The 21740-nt window shown below is 52.5% G+C and overlaps 1 protein-coding gene and 1 long non-coding RNA gene across 3 annotated transcripts in view; both read right to left on the bottom strand.

The window, feature by feature from the left end:
* SLCO2A1 (solute carrier organic anion transporter family member 2A1) overlaps positions 1-3870 on the bottom strand; it is a 78159-nt gene extending 74289 nt beyond the window's left edge. For both annotated transcript variants that reach the window (XM_019934193.3, XM_019934194.3), the window contains exon 1: positions 3263-3870. In XM_019934193.3, coding sequence (XP_019789752.1) covers positions 3263-3358 — 96 coding nt within the window. In that variant the 5' untranslated portion in view covers positions 3359-3870. The remainder of the gene's footprint in view (positions 1-3262) is intronic.
* Positions 3871-7479: 3609 nt separating this feature from the next.
* Positions 7480-9477, bottom strand: LOC109549827 (uncharacterized). Its single transcript, XR_002176184.2, has 2 exons — positions 8944-9477; positions 7480-7865 (listed from the first exon to the last, which is right to left on the bottom strand). It is a non-coding gene; the product is annotated as an uncharacterized lncRNA (long non-coding RNA).
* Between the last annotated feature and the right edge of the window lie 12263 nt (positions 9478-21740).

The following is a 21740-nucleotide window of genomic DNA, read 5'->3' as shown; positions in this document are numbered from 1 at the left end:
CATAATTGCTGAATGAACCTGTTTTTAATTTAGAGCTTTGGAGTACTGGATGCCAAACTGCTCCCTCTAACCATGACTGGCGAGCAGGTCCTCTAGTTCTTAAGAATGCTGTAACCCAGAGGCAATTGAGACTGTCTCTAGATTAACACGATTGTATTGACTCCTGCAGAAGGAAGTACCAAAAACTCAGCCTGAGCCTGAGAGTCACCAGGCTCGAGATGAGGTCGGGAGGAGTGAAAGGGTCTGAGCCTGTTACTGCTTACGCGGATCTGTGCTGCAGCCATGGCAGTGGTCCCTGGTCACGGCTGAGATGTGTGTGTCACCAGGGCCTGGAGAAAGCCCTGACCACTCGGAACAAGCACATCTGAGGAATCTCCACGCGCTAACGCTGAGCTGACCAGTGCCGTGCGACAGAGAGGGCCAGGCGCACAGGGGTTAGGGGTTCTGACCTGGAGGCTCACGTTCCTGGTTCCTCTACACTCCACTCTTTCTGGTTATGTATCCAAGCCCAAAGGACCAGCCTCACTAAGCCTTGTTTTCCTCATCATTAATGGGGACAGTAACAGCATCCAGTTGACAGAGCTGTAATGAGGACTGCATATGGGCAAGATATTTCCATAGTTCCCAGTAAATTCAGACAGATCTGTTGCTGTTCGCTACTATTGCTATTTTTGGATATTATTATTAACTGTAGTTTTTCTTAACTATTAACTATGTCTCATAGAATGAGGCGTAATTGGTGGAATAATCGATCCTAAATGACGTTTGAATTCACAGTCTTGTTTGTTGAGGCGAGAACTGTCCTCACAATGATGCCAATCCCAGAAAGCCCAGTATGGTTTACAAAGCCATTTCCTCTGCCTCATTCCACATAATCCTTATGAAGGCCTTCTCTACCCTGCCTCCGGGAGGAGGGAACTGTTCATGTTACCCAGTTTTTTTTCACATAAGGACTCCGAGGCTCAGGGATACTTCCCTGTGTTACCTAGTTAGTAAGGGGATGGCATGGGGCTTGGATCTGAGTCCCCTGGCTTCATCTTCTTTCCCTAAACCATGTGGTATGTGGCGTTTTGCAGGAATGTCATAAAGCCTATTGGTTAGTCTGTCCCAACAACAAGGAACCTAGAAAAATGATGGGTCCTCAGGTTGGGCGTCCTGTGTTCCTCCCATGTTACACATGTCACGACATGTGCAGTCCATACCCCCCTGGCAGGGTGCATGGCAGCCACCAAACCTCTCACTGGGAGAAGGAAATCTCTCATCAAATAGCAAAGCCCCCAGAAGCCAGCCCTACCCCCTGGAAGAAATGACTTCAGGGAGTTTAACTAATGGAATTCCAGCCCCCAGATGTGCCTTGAGATATCCAGTCTCCTACCTGGTTTCAGGCGGATAAGTGAAGCTAAGTGGAAGTTGCTCCTAACTCTGGTCTTAGAATTACTATGGATCAACGGAGGCAATGATTAAAGGAATCTGGTTTTTAGAGTTCAGAAAAACTCCTAACTGGTATGAGCCTTCCGGAGGCCAATTGGCCTGGGCCCAGGCCTCAGGCACATGTGGCTATATCATCAGCATGTGATACATTATCTTATTTTTATAGATCTTCAAAGAAACTGCTGCCATAAACTCATTTATTTTAGGGACTCAGGGCGGGTCTAAATGGATCAGTCTCGTTTGGCGTTACCCTCGCTGTCAGCTGTCCCTCCTGCTCCCAACGCTAAGAGTGGTGAAAACAGAGAGAGTTGCCCCCACCCTGGCTCCCTCCTGGGCCTCTCTCTTTTCAGACCACCCAACTGTTGCCCCTGCCCTTTCCTCCCAATTCCTAATTTATAAACCCCAAGTTTTCCACAATTCTCTGCTGAAACTTCTCTAAACTCCTTTAAATGATGGAACCAAAACCACACACAGTGTTCTCATCAGGGTCTGGCCAAAGGTGAGGAGATTTGAGGATTATTTTAAACTATCTCAAAATTTCTATGTGTTATTTATGTCCAACCATGGAATCAATTCAACCTTTATTTAGTGTGGTGTGGGGAACGAGCAGAAGCAGGAGTGGGGAGCCCAGCTCTACTGCTAACAATATGAGTAAGTACATAGATGGGCTCCACTGTGACCTCCAGATCCTTTTCTGTTGGACACACATAACTGGTCCACAGAGACCCCCATCCTCCATTTGTATGTTCTGGGTTCCCCTTAATTGCACCACTGGAGGCATTACCTAGCCCCATCTGATTGTGTGCTTGCCAGAAACAACCTCTCTGCACCATAATTCCCACCCTGACCCCAAGGAGCCTGTGACCTGGGCTTTACAACCTCCCACATCCTCACCACCGGAGGTGCATTCCTCAGTTGCTTCTGCCCTGCCAGAAGAGGCAAAAAAGCCCGAGTGTGGATTCAACCATTCCAGTCCTCTTGGACCTGTGATGGGGTGGAAAGCATTCCTGACCCCCTGGGGGGTCCTCACCACACTACTGCCTACACCTCTTCACCTACTCCCCATAACTTGCCAGGCACCTGCCTAGACTTTACGGAATAGACTGCGAAAGCCGCTGCTTTCCTGGGGCCAGTTCCGGACCAGGAAAGCTGGTCCAAGAGCTGCAGTGTTGGTTGCCAGCCTCGGGGGAATTCTCAGCATTGCAGGCAGCAGCCCGTTCAGGTAGCAGAGCTCACGCACTGCCGCCCTTGGGGAAGACGAAAGCCTAGCGGAGAACAGCCCTTCTGCCAGCCACCCAGGATGAGATGGGCTCTGATATTCATCTCAGAGGGACCCCAGCCTGTCCCCTACAAGGTGCCAGACACGGGCAACTCCAAGCCCATTCCCTTAACGAAGTAACTGCCCACAGGAGCCCAAAAAGGTGCCCCGGAGATGTTCTTTTTCAAAGAACAGAACAATTCCCTCGGCTAGTGCCAGGACTATCTGAATAGATAGTTGGCCCAATAAGCAAGTACTTTCATCGCCCTGTTTCCTACCCTGACGAGGGCGTGTGAGCACGCGCGCGAGCACATACTCGCACAAACACATGCACACACGCACACACGCCCAGCACGCGCTTCCCTGGCCAGGTGCCTCCTCGCCGGCGGCGCGGGGCCCGCGGGGATGCGTCCCGGAGCGTGACACCGACGGATGGACGGCGGGGGAGGGAGCCCGCCCGGAGGGAGCCCGCCCCCCCAGCGCCTCCCGAGCGGCCGCAGCACTGACGCCGGGACCCCGCCGAAGGTGCGCCCGGCGCGGCTCGGGCCAGGACGTCCCGGGTTCTCCGCTCACCTTAACGTTGCTGAAGATAGAGCGGGGACAGCGGCCGGCTCGGCCCGCAGAGGCGCCGCTGCCCTGGCGCGCGCCGGGCTCGGGTAGGAGCCCCATGGTGGCTGCAGCGCGGGGCCCGGGGCGGGAGGCCGGGCGAGCGGGGCCGGGACGCCTGGGCTGCGGCGGGCGGCCGGCGAGTGGCGGTTGCGGCGTTGGTGGCCGGAGGAGGCACGCGGCGCGGCCGGAGGAGACTGAGCGCGAGGGTGCGCGCCCAGAAGTTTTATAAGTGGCCGCCGCCGCCACCGCCGATGATGAAACGCGCGCTCCCTCCTCCCTCTTTCCCTCGGGTGTCAAGGGCGCTGCGAGCCCCCGCCCCGCCGCCGCCCCCTCAGACAGGTGTGACGCGGTGGCCGGCTGCGCTTGACCTCGTTCCGGCCGGAGTTGTCTCCGCGCCCGCAGCCCTGCAGGGACCCGCGAGGCTCGACCGCCCCGGGAGAAGGTCCCGCCCGCTGGAGGGTGGGGGCGGGAGGTGGCGGGCCCCGGGAGGGGGAAGTCTGAGGGAGGGGGCGGGAGGCTGCTGAGTGGGGTGGGGGGGGCGCCCGGGGCGCTGACGGGGCGGGGTGAATGCCGCGGGCCCGCAGACTGCAGGGGCCCCGACAAGGGATCGGCAGGGCTGCGGGGGCCGGAGGAGACTGGCGGAGGAGCGAGGGGCGCTGGGGGGGCCAGCGGGAGCCAGGGGCGTCGGAGAGGCGCCGACGCTTGTGAAGGGAAGCGGAGACTCCGCGCCCCTCCCGACGCGCTCAGGAAGGTTTACGGAGTCGGTTTCTGCTTGTTTGCACTCGTCCAAAACCTGGGCTCTCAGTTCCGGTGATGGCTCTGAGACTTGCCGAGGCTCTGTTTGCGTCCAGGACTGATTTATATTTAAACTGCTCTTTGCTCTGTAGAGGGGCCTGGTAACAAAGGTGGAGAGGTGGGGGCCGCCCCGGGCTGGGCCTGGACTCTCTGGACGGGAGCCAAGGTAAACTGGAGGTGCTGTCGAGTGTCAGCATGGCTGCGCCTGGCCTGGAGTGTTGAGGGGAGGCGTGGGAGGTCGTGGACAAATGGGATGCACCCACTGATCTTTTCAGGGCTGGAATGAACAAACGCTTACTTTTTTTTCCCCAAGATCTTTTCCACCAGGAGAGGTAGTGCAGAAAAGAGAAAGAAGGTGACACTTTCACGAGAAGGGTAAGAAGGGTCTGCCCAAAGCAGCTGCAGTAAGGAATCCAGTTCTGGGGGTATTTTTCTAACTCCCTAATTCCTGTAGTTATCTGCAGAACCAACCTCTTCAAGACCCCACCCTCACATCCTCCTCCTAGCTATTCCTAGGAAAAGATGCCCCTCAACTCCCAGGAAGATTTGGCTAAGACAGGGGCCACAGGACAGATGGACCATGTAGGTTTCTTACTTCTACCCAAGGCCTGATGCCTTTCTGGGCCTGGTCTGGGCTGTCCGATGTCCAGGGGCTTCTCCTTTCTACCTGTGGCCCAGGACCCTGGACACAACAACACACAGTGCTGGAGGAAAAGCCGCTGGACAGTGGGTGGCCTTGGGCCACTTTACTCACCCACAGATCGAGGGGCATCAGCGAGGCTTTCCAGAGCCCTGCAGCAGCCCCAGATCCAGAGTAGGCATGAAACTCTGGTCACCAGTAAGCCGTCTCAGAGAACTTGCAACACAAGAACGGCCTTCCCCACAGAGCACTCAATGTGTGCTGGGCGCTGGGCTGTAGCAGCCATGATGGACTGTGCCAGGCATTCTGCTGGCACCCCCAGGCACGATGCCACAGAACCCCAGCATTAGCCCAACGGTTATCAGCACTGTCACAATCTGGATTTTACGGATGATGATGAGGTCAACCAAAAAGAGTGACTGGAAGTCATACCCCCAGTAAGCGATGCAGCTGGAACCTGAACCCTGCTTTCCTGACTCCAAAGCCCAGACTTGCAGCACTATGCCCTTTGAAAAGCTATCTATCCCAGCAGCCCCATCTCACAAGTGAAACCAAGCAGAGACCAGAGAAGGCCCAGGCCAAGGTCATGGTCACATTAGGGCCACCATGACTGGAGCCTCTTCCTCAAACCTTGAGTGAGTCCTTGCCATGGTCCTCTGACAGAATCCTAGGCAGGGTCGGCCTCTCTAGCCCTCACCTTGTCCTGATCCATTCATCTTGCCTCTGCCCACTGTCAGGACTAGCATCATCTTTAAAGAAAAGGTCTATTCAGAAATGCCCACAGATGGTTATCTGCCATCATCTGCCTTTTCTATGGGGGAGTGCAGCTAAATGTACTGGAGACCCAGCTGAAGTTGGGGCCTCAATGAGATTTATTTGTCTTTCATAATAAGAAGCCACTAGTAGGTAGTCTAGGGGTCATGACCTAGGTCCCTTCAAGATTCCTTAGTGTGTGACTCCCGTCCTTATGGCTGGCTCATCATCACAAGATGCCTGTTCCACCGCCAGCCTCCTCTCCTAATTCCAGGGAGGAAGTGGAAGACAGAAAACAGGAAGGGGCCGTGAGCACATCAGGGAAGCAAATCTCTCCTGTGCACGCTCAGCTACCTTTCCTTAAGACTTGTTGGCCCAAACTGGGTCACATGGTCACCCATTAGAAGGCGGCTAAGAATTGTAGTTAATACTCTAGCTGCTTCCTTTCAGCGTCTACACATAGGGTAACCCATTTCCCTCAAAGAACACCCCCAGGGTCTGTTTCTAAGACTCTTCCCAGATCCTTTGATTTCAGCAAATACTTTTTAGCACTAGAAAAACAAAGCACAAAGACAGTTCCTTGTGAACTCTATGAACTCAGGGTGGGGAGTGAGGAGAGGAAGCATCAGTGTGACCTAGGAAAAGAGCTGTTGTGCACATCTGCTGTGGGAACACAGAAGAGGGGTCCTAACTCGTCCTGGGGCAGCAGGGAGGTTTCCTGGAGGAAGTGACTTTCAAGCTGAGCCCTAGGGACTGCCAGGATTGGGAGGATTAAGGTGAAGGAAGGTAAATCTGCTCCATGATTTCAGTCTGGCTGGAGCATGAGACCTGGGGACCGTGGGAAGGTGTGCGGTGAAGAGGTTGGGACACGAGCGGCATGCAGTGAAGTGTAGGTCTTATCCCCAACATAATGGACAGCCTTTAAAGGCTTCTGAACAGGGGGTGACGTGGGCTGTTTGGCATTTTACATGGGCCTTTCTGGCAGCGGGGTCACAGTGCAGTGGGGCAGTCTAGAAGGCATCTCAGGAGCTCTGCGGGGATGACTCCCAGGGTCTGACTTGGGCAGCCTGCATCAGTGACACCAACTACTGGCAGAGGGGACCAGAAGGGGCAGCAGCAACTGGGGGAATGCGATGCGTCCTCCTAGGTTCCTTTTGAGTTCAGATGGCCTGGAGCACATGCAGGCAAGGCGTCCAGCAGGCAGACTGGTACAGGGGTCCAGTGCTCAGGGCGGACGCTGAGCTAGAGATTGTGGCCTGGACATCTGCATGGAGGCAGTGGGTAAGCCTCAAGAAAGGATGAGTCTCCTGGTGAGAATGTGTTGGAGAAACAGGTCCAGGACCAGCCACAGCAACATCCAGGTCACGCAGGGGATGGAGCCAGCAAAGGAGACAGAGGGGAAGAGTCCAGCATGGAGGGAAGTAAACCCGAGAGTGCATGTCCACATGTTGATATAGCCCCGGGGTAGTGTTTCAAGGAGGAGGAGGTCAGGAGCATGCCTAGGAAGGTGAGGAGGGAAGATAAGACCCAAGGATGGCCATCGGGCTGGCTATAGGCTGGCACCGAGGACCTTGGCAAGTATTTCCGGTGAGTGATGTGAGCAGAAGCCAGACTACGTGGGCTGAGGGGGAGCTGGAAGGGAGAAAGTGCCAACGGAGGCCGGCAGAACTTGCCCGAGGAGTGCAGAGGGAAGAAGAAAGATAAAGGAGCTGAGCAGCTTCTCATCTCAGCCCTGAAACCTCCTGCTTTCTCTCCGCTTGAAACTGGAGCAGTTACATGTCCCGCCTCCAGGCTTTTGTTCATGCTGTTCCTCCTGCCCTGCTGCCTGCCTCATAGCACTGGGCTTCTACCCTTCAAGGGCAGCTCCTGTTACTGCCTATTCTGGGCCCCCATAAAAACAATAGAACCTGTCACATACAGTATCCCGTGTCGCTCACGAAACTAGAGGTCATTATGCCCATTTCACAGATGAATAAACTGAGGCTTGGGGCTCTTCCCCAACACATACCATGTGTTCCTGCCTTTATTTTCACAGGTTCCAGTGGAGACAATACATGTGTTGCTGAGGGCACAGACCCCAAAGTCAGACATAGATGCCACTACCCTTCACAAGCTGCGTTACCTTAGTTGGCCTGCTTAACCTCTCAGCTTCTCTGTGCCCATCCTGGGGCTGTTATAAGTGTATGAGGTGGTGCCGAGAGTTCCTGGTGCTGGTGTGGGAGCTGCCGGTGCCTGGTGGTTGGTGGAATTGATGATGTTCTCTTGCTCCAAATCAGCTGTGAGCTCCTTGAGACAACGGTTCTGTGTTCATTCTCTTTGCATCCCCCATTTGGCCGAGCACATCCCGTTGCTTTAAAATGTTTATTTAATGGAACTGAGCTGAAATGAAGTCCAAAAAGACCCAGTGACTGGGAAAGGCCTCATTGCTCCTGAGGCCTCCAAGCCCTTGCTGTCTCTGTCAACCCCCTACTGCCTGCATTCCGGGCCCCTCCCTTCTGCCCCCTGGAGGCCTCCCTCATCAGCCTTGTCGTCACTGGAGGCTGGCCAGGGGCCCCTCGGTATGTTTATCAGTCCCCGAGCCACACCCAACACTCCTGCAGCCACTAATGGGGGTCTGTTGACAATTTGGACACAACTACGATCTTGCATTAACTCTGCCCACCTAGCTCCTTGTGTGCCAAGTTGGGGGGGGGTTGTGGTGAGGGGGGCCCAATGACCACCCCATCACCAAGGTGGAGGGCACCCCTGCAGCCAAGTGCTCCACCACGTTGTCAGTGACACTGGTGGGGAGGCCCGGTCCCCTGTGAACCGCCCTGGCCACTAGTTTATATTTTTATTGGACAAACATGCAGTGTTGACAGCCCTTGCCCCGTGCTGGCACAATGCTGATTCATTTAATCCTCAAAACAGCCCAATAAGAGGGATTACTTTTATTAGTGCCATTTTATATTTGGAGAAACTGAGGCACTGAGAGGTTAAAAGAACTTGCTCAAGGCCACACAGCTAGGAGGTAGCAGAGCCGGGATTCAAACCCCGGCCTCTCGGTATAGAGTCCCAGCTCCTGGGGGCCTCCGCTCGCAGCGTTCGGGCAGGACAAGTGTAGTCCCCCACTGGATGGACCTTCAGGGGTCCGAAGACACCTTGGGCCTCACCCATCCCTGCCCCCTCAGAACCTCCGCTGCCAGCAACACACCCAGCCCAGAGTGCTCTCCCTGAGTGGGGGTCTGAGCACAGCCCAGGGCCTCCGGGACCCTTCTAGATCCAGCTCTGAGGGCCCTCCATCCCTCTCCCCTCTACCTGGCACCTTCCCTCCTGCAGCACCTGCTGCACGCCATTCTCTCGGCCACTGGGCCCCTCCCGGGGTTGACCTAGCTCCCCACTCCCCATGAGAAAATGCAGCAAAGAGAGGAAGGGGCAGGGGTCCCACTCCTGGGACCCCAGCTGCGTCGCATGTTACCTGGGGTACACCAGTGCTCGTTCAGGGTGGGGCACACAGATGGGATGTTTGCTTTCTTCCGGGAAGGGCTTCTCAAGGCCTTGGTGTCCTGTTCCAGCTCTAGGTCTCACCCAGTGCAGGTCGCTCACTGCTATGGCAGGAGATGCAGCAGACGCAGGAAAAAGAGAGACCACAACAGGGCTGGCCCTGCACCCCTCCCTGTGAGTGAGGAGCCCAGCCAGGCCCCATCCTCTGTGCTCCATCAACCCGGGTTCAGGTTGTCCCCAAGCGGTGTTATCATAGCCCGTCCTCCTGCGTGATCACCAGCCAGCCTCCCTGCAGGGCTCGGACTTCACCGTCCTGATCCTGCTGGGGGTCATGCCACACACTGTCACGAGCATCTAGAGTGCCCTTGGCCCCTGAGGGCCTGGGGCCCGTGGATCCTGTTGTTTGGATGTTACCAAGTAACCAGAAAACCAATGCTTTGTCTCTTTGCCATGACGCTTGTTTTTGAACTGTTTGTTAATCTTTATATTATAGTCTTTCAAAACTAATTTAACTGTGTTTGAACTGTACTCCACCCATCATCCCACACCACTGTTAAAACTTTACTCAGGTTTCTACTTTTCCCGTTTCTTTCCAATAAGCATGTTTCTACTTAGAAAGATCACAGTATAGCATTTAGCTCTTACTTTTTACAATAAGCATTTTTCCACGTTGACAGGGGCTTGTCACTATCTCTTTGAATGGCTGAGTGGGCAACCAGGAGTTATTTAAGCCCTCCGCTGTTGTTGAATGTTGGGAGTGTCTCTAACTTTTGTCTTTTACACACAGGGACTTGATGGATAACTTTTTGCAGAAAGCTCTTTGCCTTTGGACTGCTGGCCAGCAGTGTAATTCAAACACCTCTAGATATTTTCCTCTGTGATAGTCAAAATCATTCCTCCTGCTGCATTTCTACCCCTTAGGTCTTGTCTCCTCACCAGTGACACCCCTCCTGGCCCCTGTAGAGGAAAGCCAGCACCCCAGGGGAATGGCCTGACTTGCTACTGTAAAGTCCACCCAGGCCCTGGGAACCTCCTAGGGTCTTTCTTGTCTCCAATAGCCCAGACAAAGCCCTGGAACTCAGAGAGCCAACTCAGGGCTGATCCCCAGATGCCAGGTCGTGTGGCTGCCTTGATCCGACACTCTGTCCCCCATCCCCAGTTCTGGAGAAGGAACTGTAGGCACCTTGTGTGGGCACCTTCCCGGAGAGAGCTGACTCCTCACCTGTATAGTCAAGGCATTGGGCTCCATGGTCCAAAGAGGGACCTCTTGTTCTCCCAGCTCTGTCAGCTTACTGGCTGTATCACCTAAGACAAGTTGCTCAACCTGTCTGTGCAGCGCTCGCTTTCTCCGAGCTGCGTGGGGAGTGAGCAGCTCCGTGGTGGTCACCATATTGTTACCCTTGTTGTTTTCTCCTAAGCCAGCAGTGCTCCCTCCTAGGCCCTGATCCCTCCTCAGTTGTTCCCTGCTTTCCCCTTCGGAGGCTTCCTTTCTCCAGAAACATCTCCCCAGAGGCTTCTGCTCAATGGAGCCTGGGAGACACTTAATCCAGCCCCCTCTGTGGAAGCTGAGCCTGGGTGGGGGCTGTCACCTGTCACCCCAGGCCAGAGGTGGTTGAAGGCATGAGGGGCCCAAGCCTTCCCATCCCTAAGGAAGCGTAACTGGAGCCCCATCCTCCCCTAATGTTGGGGATGGAGTTGGGGGTCCAGCAGGGGAACTGCAGGATTAGGCCTCCTTCCAGGCCCCGTGGTCTCTCCTCACCGTGGTGTCCCCTCTGTGTGCACTGGGAGAGGCCAAGTGTCCCAGTCCCAGCCCTGGAATTCCACACCCTCGCCTGGGAGCCCAAGGCCTGGGCTCTGTCGTGGCTGCAGTGTGAGGGTGCGCGCGCGCGCGCACACACACACACACACACACACACACATGTTTCCTGCTCAGAGGTACCCATCCTTTCCTCACCCTGCCCTCTCCTTGAATCTTCACACCTGTCCACAGCAGGGTCACCCCACGGAAGCCCCAACGAGGACACGCACTGCGCACCTTTTCCATTTCCTAAAGTTCCCACTTGGCCTGGACGACGTCCCTCTGGGGCACCTGGATCCTACTCTGCTCCCTGTCTGTCGGGCTGTGGGTCGAGGTCTGGCCTCGCGCTCCCACTGGTCCCGCCTCGCTTCTGGAAGGAATTTGCTCTTTCGTCAGTCTTGCTTCTTCACCCATATCTCCTCCTCCTGTGTTTATCCAGGTCTGTGGCCTCCTCACCGGAAAGGCCTCCAGCTCCCTGTTTCCTTCCCTCCCACCCTCCACAGCTCCCAAGGGTATTCTGGGGCCTGCTTCTGTCTCCTTCGAGGAGAGGGAGTGGGCCCTGCCTGGCTGTGCACACACCCTCCGGCGCTGTTTGGACTGACCCCATATCAGGTGGATTGTGAACCTTTGGGGCAGGGACCAAGTGTAAACATGTGCGCAGACAGCAGGATGTCACCCAGGGGACAGAGCAGGAGCCCGACTGTCACTCGGGTGGGAGCAGCTCGTGGGGACACGCTTATCACACAGACCTCACTTCCCAACTGGACAGAGCTTGGCCTTCCCAGCTCCCGGGCCTGACCTGACGGCACCAGTGCTTCCTCTGACAGCTACCCGTTCTGCTGCTCTGCCCTCTGCCTGCCCACGCTCTGCCAGGAAGCATCAGCTCTGCGTTCTCAGCGGTACACTTTGGGGCCTCCAAAGCTCCGTGGGGTCTTTCCCCTGCGCTGGGGTCCCTAACACACCCTGGGCCCTGGGCCCTGTTCCCCGTGCGCTGAGTCACCTGATGAGGTCACTGGGAGTCAGGCCTCCTCCCTGTTCATGGGTCACCAGGAGCGATCGCCTGGGGGTGTGGCCCCATTGCTGGGAATTCGGGAAGAGAATGTTGACTGCTTCCGTGCGCAGCCAGCTGGGGAGGAGGTGGGGGCGGGTGACCGGGCAGGATTTGAACCCAAGGCTGGGGAGTCCACAGCTCCCTCACACTGGGGTGTGGTGGGGACTCCTGCTCTGAGAGCCTCCCTCTAGCCACAGTAGTAGGAATGATGGCCAGAGAAGTGGGCATCTCCGGCTGGCCCCTCCCCAGATCTGTCCCACTTCTGGTGGAAGCACCCGACCTTCCTTTGGGGTACCCCCTCCCCACTCTCAGGTTATGAGGTTAGGTGGGTGGACCCTGCTGGGGCAGAGGGCATGGGGCCTGGCCCTCTACTGGAGCTGTCAGGACAGCATGTTCTCTCCTGGGGCTGCCAGCAGGGGGGGTGCCTCCCTCAGGGAGGGGTCTGGGGCATTCTGGGAGAATCTGTCCCAGGATGTGACCATTGAAGGAGCAGGAATGTGGTACAGAGGTCACTGAGGCCTGTGACTGTGTCCTTCAGGCCCTGGGTCCCGCTGGACCTCAGCATCTGGATGCTGTGATTCTGTGAGCCAATTTAAGCTGTGTGGTGCTGGATTTCCTGTTGCTGGCATGTAAAAAGTGCTAATGAATCCAATAAACCAAGGTTTGGACAACACCAGGCAATTCACAGAGCAGCCTCAGAGCTAGGATCTCACTTAACCTGGGAGCTGCCTTGTGAGGCAGGTCTGGTTGCTACTACCCTTCTTTCAAAGAACGAGAACGAAGGCAAGAGGTGAGCGTGGCCTGGTACCTAGGTCTTCTGAACACAGACCTCGTCCTTCTGCTGGGTCTCAGGTGTCAAGGAGCCCTAATGCCATGCTGGAGTCGTGCCCTGGAGGTTGAAGACACAAGTGTGGAAGCCGGACTGCCCAGCACCTGGTGAGACGGCCGAGCTGCAGAGGCTCCGAAAACATGTGGAGAAACAGCTCCGTGGGTGTACACGGTCACTAAAATCATGTTCACGAAGAATCTGCGATAATAAGGAAAACGCTGTGTCATGATGTCAAATTAAAAATAGGACAAACTGGGGGCTTCCCTGGTGGCACAGTGGTTGGGAGTCCGCCTGCTGATGCATGGGACACGGGTTCGTGCCCCAGTCCGGGAAGATCCCACATGCTGCGGAGCGGCTGGGCCCGTGAGCCATGGCCGCTGAGCCTGCGTGTCTGGAGCCTGTGCTCTGCAACGAGAGAGGCCACAACAGTGAAAGGCCCGCGTACTGCAAAAAAAAAAGGACAAACTTATAGATTACACACACACACACACACACACACACATATAATACTTGCAATTATGTTTTTCAAAAAGCTTGTGCATAAAATTTTTTAAGACTAAAAGAAAATACAGCAAAATGTTAATAAAGATGATCTTTCCATGGTGGAAATGTGAACTTTTTAACTCATTTTTTCTACATCTTTCTCATTTCTATGATAAATTTACTTTACAATGAATCAAATATAAGCTTTATAAAAAACAAAAGAAAGAAGGAATCACTTGGTCACACAGCAATTTTCCATAAGTACCATTTTCAGAATTGAAACCAAACCGATCCCTTGTCTGGAAGGGCGTCAGGGAAGCTACTCCTGGTCCAGCCCTGCCGTAACCACTCTCCCCTGGTGCTCAGGTTCCAGTCAGTGAACGCGGCCGAAATTCACATGCATCCTGTTCCCTCCTATGAGAGCTTGGCTACTCGGAGGGCTCACGTCACACCCCTGCTAGGCGGGGGCCCCCCTCATGGTGCACTCCAGCCCACAGCAGCCTGTGGGGAGCTCCGGGCATTGCCCCCCTTTCACTGGGGGGGTAAAACGAAGTTCAGGGAGCCTAAAACTTTGCCCTCAGCCCTAGGGCTGGTGAGGGGCAGAGCTGGAACTTGAACTGCAACCCGTCTGATTCCAAAGTCCACACCACTGGCCGTGCTGTGACGTGGCCTCTATTCTAAAACCTTCCTGGGTCACTTGTTTATTTGTCCCTTTCACAAATATTTGCTGAGCATCCGCTATGCCCATGACACAATTTTTATTCACAAAGGAGACTCGGAGGAAATCTGAGACAACTGCATACCCCAGCAGCTCATAATGCAGCCCAGCTGTCCCAAAGGAGAGCGTGTGCAGCCTGGTGGGGTTACAGGATCATCCTCTGGGCAGCGGTCTGAATACACCACAACTTCTATTATAGCTGTTTTCTGTCTAATAATTTTTCATTTCTGTTTTTAAGCATTTATAATATACATGATATACTGATATAGTGACATCCCTATAAAACATACGTGATAAATCTTTGATTGGCATATAATCTTGTTTATATGTTTATATACATGAAACTGTACATTGGGATGATCAGGAAAGGCTTGTGGAGAAGGTGGGAGCTGCACTGGGATGGGCTTTATCCAGGCAGAGTGAGAGAAAAGGGCATCAAAGGCAACACGAGAACATCGCCAGCCACAGCCCCATGGGGAGGTGTCCGGCCTAACTCAGGGAGTGGGATTTCGGCTCGGAGCCTACAGAGCATTGGCTGGCCCTGCCCGCCTCTGGGCCCCCGTGTTTCAGCTTGTGTTCACCCAGTCCAGCAGCTAGGCTCCTACCCTGGCCCGGGACATGGCCCTGAACTCAAGGTCTTTGAAGCCAGATCCTCTGCCTCCTCCACCCCTAGACCCTCCATGCTTCCTACCAGACCCAACTGCTCCCACCGTCCCGCCCCTTCCAGCCCAGCCCACCTTGAACCCTGGGTCTGTGGTCCCCATCTCCCACCTCCTCAGCCTCTGCCTCTCTGCTCCCTCCACCTGCATCTCGAGGAACTGGCTGCCCTCAGGGCCCACCTCCCTGTGCCCTCCTGGGCAGAGCTGCACACCCTCCAACACCCAGGCCCAGGCAGTGGTTGCGGGGCTGGCTGGAGGCTTTCCCCTGGGCCCCAGAGGCCACTTCCAAGCCTCCTCTCTGTGAGCCCTGCCTCTTGCAAGGCTTGGAGTTCCAGCCCAGGCCCCCTCAGCCCCTCCTCATTTCTGTCTCCCAACCTTCCCCAGGCCCCTCTCCTCATTTTCCAAGGCCGTGACTCTGGCTCAGAGCTTTTCCTCTCGGCCTCCACATCACTGCCCCCGGGCAGCATGGATATCCACATGGACTGACCCCCAGCCCCCACCCCACACCCCACACCCTCAGTCCTTGACCTCCTCCACTTCGGAGGCCTTTCTCTCCCAGCAAAGGGGTCACCTGCAGCCACACGCGGGGTGCCTCGCTCCCCTGGGAGCTGCTGCACCCCCAGAACACCCACATTCTACTCCGGCTCATCACTCTGCACGCAGCCTCGCATTTCACAGAGTCGAGTCACACGGTGCTTTAATGCCTTAGTTCTCCCATTTATCTGTCCCCACCTACTTTCACTTCCTTCCAGCCTAGAAACCAGAGAATTTCCGGCAAGGGCTGTCCCTCTTCTTGACCAAGAGTGACCAACCCTCAGGCTGTGCCCTGGGTCCATCCCCTTCTGCTTTCTTGGGCAGTAATTTGCTCCTTCAGATTTCCTCCCTCCCCACTGCAGCTTCAACTTTCTCTCATTTGTGAACCTCTTCCTTCAGCAGACTTGCTTCTCTTTCCATGTTTCCCCACATGAGTAACAGAGGAACCATTCACCCCTTGGCTTCCACTTGCCTCTGTCCTCTTTCTTTGTCCTCTTTTACGGTCAAGCTTCCTGAGATTGTCTCTGTTTTTCTCACCTACCACTGATGGCTCAACCCACTGCAAACTGGCCTGGGGATTTCTCCATCACAATGGACTGCTCGTGACAGGATCACCAGGGACCTTGTTAACTTATTCCCTGGACGTCTGGGTTCTTCTCCTGGCAGGCTCTCCGCAGCCGCAAACACGTGCTCGTGGAGGCTTTCTTCCGGCTTAGTCTGCACACTGCCCCCTCCTGCTTCCCCTGCCCCGACTCCGGCTGCCCTCAGGTTCTTTCCCAGCACCCTCATGGTATGTAGCCCTCAAACACCCATGGGAGAGGCCAAGAATTTGCATTTCTGACAAGTTCCTGGGTGCTGCTGCTGCGGCTGGTCCATGACCACGCTTTGAGAAGCACCACTTTGGAGGAAAGTGCCTTGTCCTGAGCGCCTCAGTGAATAAAGCAGGCTCGTTGCAAAGTGGGGCCCTGCCACCCAGACTGGGAGAAGGTTCTGGCTCCACTTGGGCTCTGCTTACAACAGTGAGGCCCTTGACCTTGGGTTGGACTGACTCCTCTCTTGGCTCAGTTTCCAACTTATTCTTGGTCCTCGTTGCTGTGGCTGGAGAGCAGGAAATAGGTATTAATGGTCATTACTGGTGCTAAAGGTGGAGGTAGACAGCAGTGATGGCCATCCGAGGGTGCTCTGCCTGCCCCGGGGTTAGACTCACACCTTCCTTTCTTACCGCTGCATTTTATCTATGCCACATTCTTTGTGGTTTAAAGGCACACAAAGCTATGCTTCCTCAAAGACCTGAAAAAAGGTATCTAATAATTACATTCAGAATTATTACTCAGTTTCCTCTAAGGCCATGAGCTCCCTCCCCAGCACTCGCTTCTGGGCTGAGGGTCAGAGGACCCTCCGCGCAGGGCAGATGCCCCCCTGAAGAGGAAACAGTGAACTTATTCCTGCTGTAGGAGCTCGCTCCCCAGGGGCTGAGCCTCACAGCTGCCTGGCTCCTTCCTCTCTGCCTCAGCAGCCTTCACTGTGAGCCCCTGCCAAGGGTCTGCCCTGTTTTCCACAGCCGGCGTGGACTGGCGGGCTGATGGTATCTGCACAGGAAGGAAGGCTGGCATGCTCGTGCTCATGAATGCACGAAGCCGCTGAGGCAGGGGTTGAGTTTCTTTGCATGAAGGCTAAGAGTGACACTTTCTTTGGTAAACACTGGAATAACATGGTACTCATTTCCTTACCACGACCCAGATCTGACTCAATCATTCAAAACAGCCACACTTTAATACAGCCTGTGGAGCAGTGCCTGGATCCTTGCCTGGCACTCAAGAGATGCTCGATAAATATTTGTTGAGTGAATGAATGCGTTCACTCCAGTATAATCTGTCCATACCAAGAGATCTGAAGTGATCCTGGCTACTCTTATCTAAACTGAGTTATTCCTGTTTCTTTTTTTTTTAACATCTTTATTGGAGTGTAATTACTTTACAATTGTGTGTTAGTTTCTGCTTTATAACAAAGTGAATCAGTTATACATATACATATATCCCCATATCTCCTCCCTCTTGCGTCTCCCTCCCACTCTCCCTATCCCACCCCTCTAGGTGGTCACAAAGCTCCGAGCTAATCTCCCACTAGCTATGCGGCTGCTTCCCACTGGCTATCCATTTTACATTTGGTAGTGTATATATGTCCATGCCACTCTCTCACTTCTTCCCAGCTTACCCTTCCCTCTCCCTGTGTCCTCAAGTCCATTCCCTACGTCTGCGTCTTTATTCAGGTTCCTGCCCCTAGGTTCTTCAGAACCTTTTTTTTTTAAATTCCATATATATGTGTTAGCATACGGTATTTCTTTTTCTCTTTCTCACTTACTTCACTCTGTATGATAGACTCTAGGTCCATCCACCTCACTACAAATAACTCAGTTTCGTTTCTTTTTATGGCTGAGTAATATTCCATTGTATATATGTGCCACATCTTCTTTATTCAGTCATCTGTCTATGGACACTTAGGTTGCTTCCATATCCTGGCTATTGTAAATAGAGCTGCAATGAACATTGTGATATATGACTCTTTTTGAATTATGGTTTTCTCAGGGTATATGCCCAGTAGTGGGATTGCTGGGTCGTATGGTAGTTCTATTTGTAGTTTTTTAAGGAACCTCTATACTGTTCTCCATAGTGACTGTATCAATTTACTTTCCCACCAACAGTGCAAGAGGGTTCCCTTTTCTCCACACCCTCTCCAGCATTTATTGTTTGTAGATATTTTGATGAAGGCCATTTTGACTGGTGTCAGGTAATACCTCATTGTAGTTTTGATTTGCATTTCTCTAATGATTAGTGATGTTGAGCATCCTTTCATGTGTTTGTTGGCAATCTGTATATCTTCTTTGGAGAAATGTCTATTTAGGTCTTCTGCCCATTTTTGGATTGGGTTTTTTTGATATTGAGCTGCATGAGCTGCTTGTAAATTTTGGAGATTAATCCTTTGTCAGTTGCTTCATTTGCAAATATTTCCTCCCATTCTGAGGGTTGTCTTTTCGTCTTGTTAATGTTTTCCTTTGCTGTGCAAAAGCTTTTAAATTTCATTAGGTCCCACTTGTTTATTTTTGTTTTTATTTCCATTTCTCTAGGAGGTGAGTCAGAAAGGATCTTGCTGTGTTTTGTGTCATAGAGTGTTCTATGTTTTCCTCTAAGAGTTTTATAGTGTCTGGCCTTACGTTTAGGTCTTTAATCCATTTTGAATTTATTTTTGTGTATGGTGTTAGGAAGTGTTCTAATTTCATTCTTTTACATGTAGCTGTCCAGTTTTCCCAGCACCACTTATTGAAGAGGCTGTCTTTTCTCCATTGTATATTCTTGCCTCCTTTATCAAAATTAAGGTGACTGTGTGTGGGTTTCTCTGGACTTTCTATCCTGTTCCATTGATTTATATTTCTGTTTTTGTGCCAGTACCATACTGTCTTGATTACTGTAGCTTTGTAGTATAGTCTGAACTCCAGGAGCCTGATTCCTCCAGCTCCATTTTTCTTTCTCAAGATTGCTTTTGTTATTCGGGGTCTTTTGTGTTTCCATACAAATTGTGAAATTTTTTGTTCTAGTTCTGTGAAAAATGCCATTGGTAGTTTGACAGGGATTGCATTGAATCTGTAGATTGCTTTGGGTTGTATAGTCATTTTCACAATGTTGATTCTTCCAATCCAAGAACATGGTATATCTCTCCATCTGTTGGTATCATCTTTAATTTATTTCATCAGTGTCTTATAGTTTTCTACATACAGGTCTTTTGTCTCCTTAGGTGGGTTTACTCCTAGGTATTTTATTCTTTTTGTTGCAGTGGTAAATGGGAGTGACTCCTTAATTTCTCTTTCAGATTTTTCATCACTAGTGTAGAGGAATGTAAGAGATTTCTGTGCATTAATTTTGATCATTTCAATAGATGCAGAAAAAGCTTTCAAAAAAATTCAACACCCATTTATTATAAAACCCTCCAGGAAGAAGGCATAGAGGGAACTTACCTCAACATGATAAAGGCCATATATGACAAACCCACAGCCAACATCATTCTCATTGGAGAAAAACTGAAACCATTTCCTCTAAGATCAGGAACAAGACAAGGTTGTCCACTCTCACCACTATTATTCAACATAGTTTTGGAAGTTTTAGCCACAGCAATCAGAGAAGAAAAAGAAATAAAAGGAATCCAAATCGGAAAAGAAGAAGTAAAGCTGTCACTGTTTGCAGATGACATGATACTATACATAGAGAATCCTAAAGATGCTACCAGAAAACTACTAGAGCTAATCAGTGAATTTGGTAAGTGTAGCAGGATACAAAATTAATGGACAGAAATCTCTTGCATTTCCTGTTTCTTTTAATCCTTCCCTTTTTAAAGTTCTCAGATGGAGCAGAAAACAAATCCTCTTTCATCCTGCCAGGAAACATGAAGCAGTCATGTACAACCAACGCACACATGAAAATCCCTAGCCATGGGCTCCCTCTGCACTCAGCCAACCCAGCCCTGCCTCCATGGGCCCCACCCCAGAGGGAGCCCCGGGCCACCTTCTGATGACCCCCCCAGTGGGATGTAAGGGCTGCCTCCCCTTCTCTGGAGATCTAAAGCTCCAGGAATCTGCAAGGGCAGGTGTCGCCTGGTGACTGTGCTGGTGTCCCTCCCCTTGTAGATTCCTCGTGACATGATGTCCCTCGTTCCCAGGCCTCAGGAGATCTGGGGCCTCAAAAGAGGACTAAAAAACAAAGAAGAGCCAGGGATGTGAGCCAGGGGTCAATGAAAGGCAAATGAAAGATGTTTTTAAAGAATTGATTTTGTCGCCAACTTGTAAAATAAACTTGCTTTTTGGAGCCAAGAGTTGGGAAGATTGCACCCAGCTCTGCTTCTTTTCATGCCCAGTTTCTCTTCTTGATCGGGCTCTCAATGCCAGAACCTCACCAATGCAGGCATAGCCCTCCCCTGTAAGGAAGTCACAGTCTTACTGGGCATAGCCATCTTCATCAAAACGGCCATGCAGGGCTTCCCTGGTGGCGCAGTGGTTGAGAGTCCGCCTGCTGATGCAGGGGACATGGGTTCGTGCCCTGGTCTGGGAAAATCCCACATGCCGTGGAGCAGCTGGGCCCGTGAGCCATGGCCGCTGAGCCTGTGTGTCCGGAGCCTGTGATCCGCAGCGGGAGAGGCCACAACAGTGAGAGGCCCGCGTACCGCAAAAAACAAACAAACAAAAAAAACGGCCATGCAATGTGACCAGGTGGCAGAGGTTAAAGAAATCACTCTACAGCGTGTCATGGTATCATAAATGGTTATTGGTGAATTTAGTGTCATATTTTTCTAGTTTTGAACGAATTAGAAAAAAATTCATAACCATTTACAAAAATGCTAAAGTTTGTGTAGCTAAACTCATGTCAAGTATCCCTTACCGAAAGTGGTCCTTTCTTTGGGCAGTGTTGCCCCAGGCCCCCAACCTCAGAAGACTCCCCGTGTGCCGCTCCAGCAGATGACTGTTGTCCCGCGAGGCCAGCCAGGCAGACAGGGTGCATGCTGGATGGGGTTGGGCAGCACTGCCCAGCTGGGCCATGTGGCCCAAAGTCAGAGCCCCAGGTTTCCCTCTCTGGGCTTGGATGCCTGACTTGTTGGAGCAGAGCCCCTGGAGAAGAGGGAGCAGGAAGTCCGTTCATCAGTCAGCCGAGGCCGGGGTCTGCCTCCCTCCCATCCTGGCCCTTTGCCTCCACAAACAAAAAGCAATGCAGCTCCTCTCTCTCCCATTCCTTCTGTCAACATCTGATGCAGTTCGTGACCTGGCATCTTCAGGGGAACCACGACGAGAAGAAATAGGAGTCAACTTGCCAGCGATTTCAGCCCAGACTGATGTCGAGGGAAATGTGGCTACCACCCCCTTGAAGCTGGGGAGCGGGCAGAAACCCAGTCCTTGACCCCTCCCAGGGCTGACTGGGGCATGGGCACCTCCCTAGAACCCTGTGCTGTGATGCGGGGCAGAGTGTGTTTCAGATGTCGTCTTTTAGAGAAATCATCCCGAAGTGTTTCACAAGCATATGAGTAAACACACCAGCCTAAAGTGTGATACTTTACAGGAAAAACTAATAAGGTTAGCTAAGTTTTCAAATACTGGATATTTTTCAATAAATGTTGATTCCATTTGCATATCTCCAATCCACAAGTATTATTAAGAAGATGTATTATTGAAGATGAAGAATAGAGAAACCTTATTTACTATTTAACTTACAGATGCATACAGTGGTATCATTAACCTGGATAACATCCAGCTCTGAGCTCACGTGGGAATCAGTCACAGTGTCTTTCGCGCCTGAGTGCAATGTTGAGCTGAGGGCTCTTGTCATGCTGCCTTTTTCCTTTCTAAAAATGTGTTCGAGCTGCTATAACAAAACAACATAGCCTGGGTGGCTTATAAGCAACAGATATTTACTTCTCATACTTCTGGAGTCTGGAAGTCCAAGATCAAGGCATCAGCAGATTCCTGGTTCATGGACAGCATCTTCTTGCTGTGTCCTCACAGGTGGAAGGGGCAAGGGAGCTCTCTGGGATCCTTTTTATAAGGGCACTAATCCCATTCTTCAGGTCTCCACCCTCATGACCGCATCGCCTCCTAAAGGCCCTACCTCCAAATATCATCACCTTGGGGGTTAGGTTTCAACATATGAATTTGGGGGACACAAG

Source organism: Tursiops truncatus, chromosome 4, assembly GCF_011762595.2.
Source record: "Tursiops truncatus isolate mTurTru1 chromosome 4, mTurTru1.mat.Y, whole genome shotgun sequence".
Classification (NCBI taxonomy): Eukaryota; Metazoa; Chordata; class Mammalia; order Artiodactyla; family Delphinidae; genus Tursiops; species Tursiops truncatus.
The sequence above is the reverse complement of the archived record's forward strand: the minus strand, read 5'-3'. Positions and strand labels throughout refer to the sequence as shown.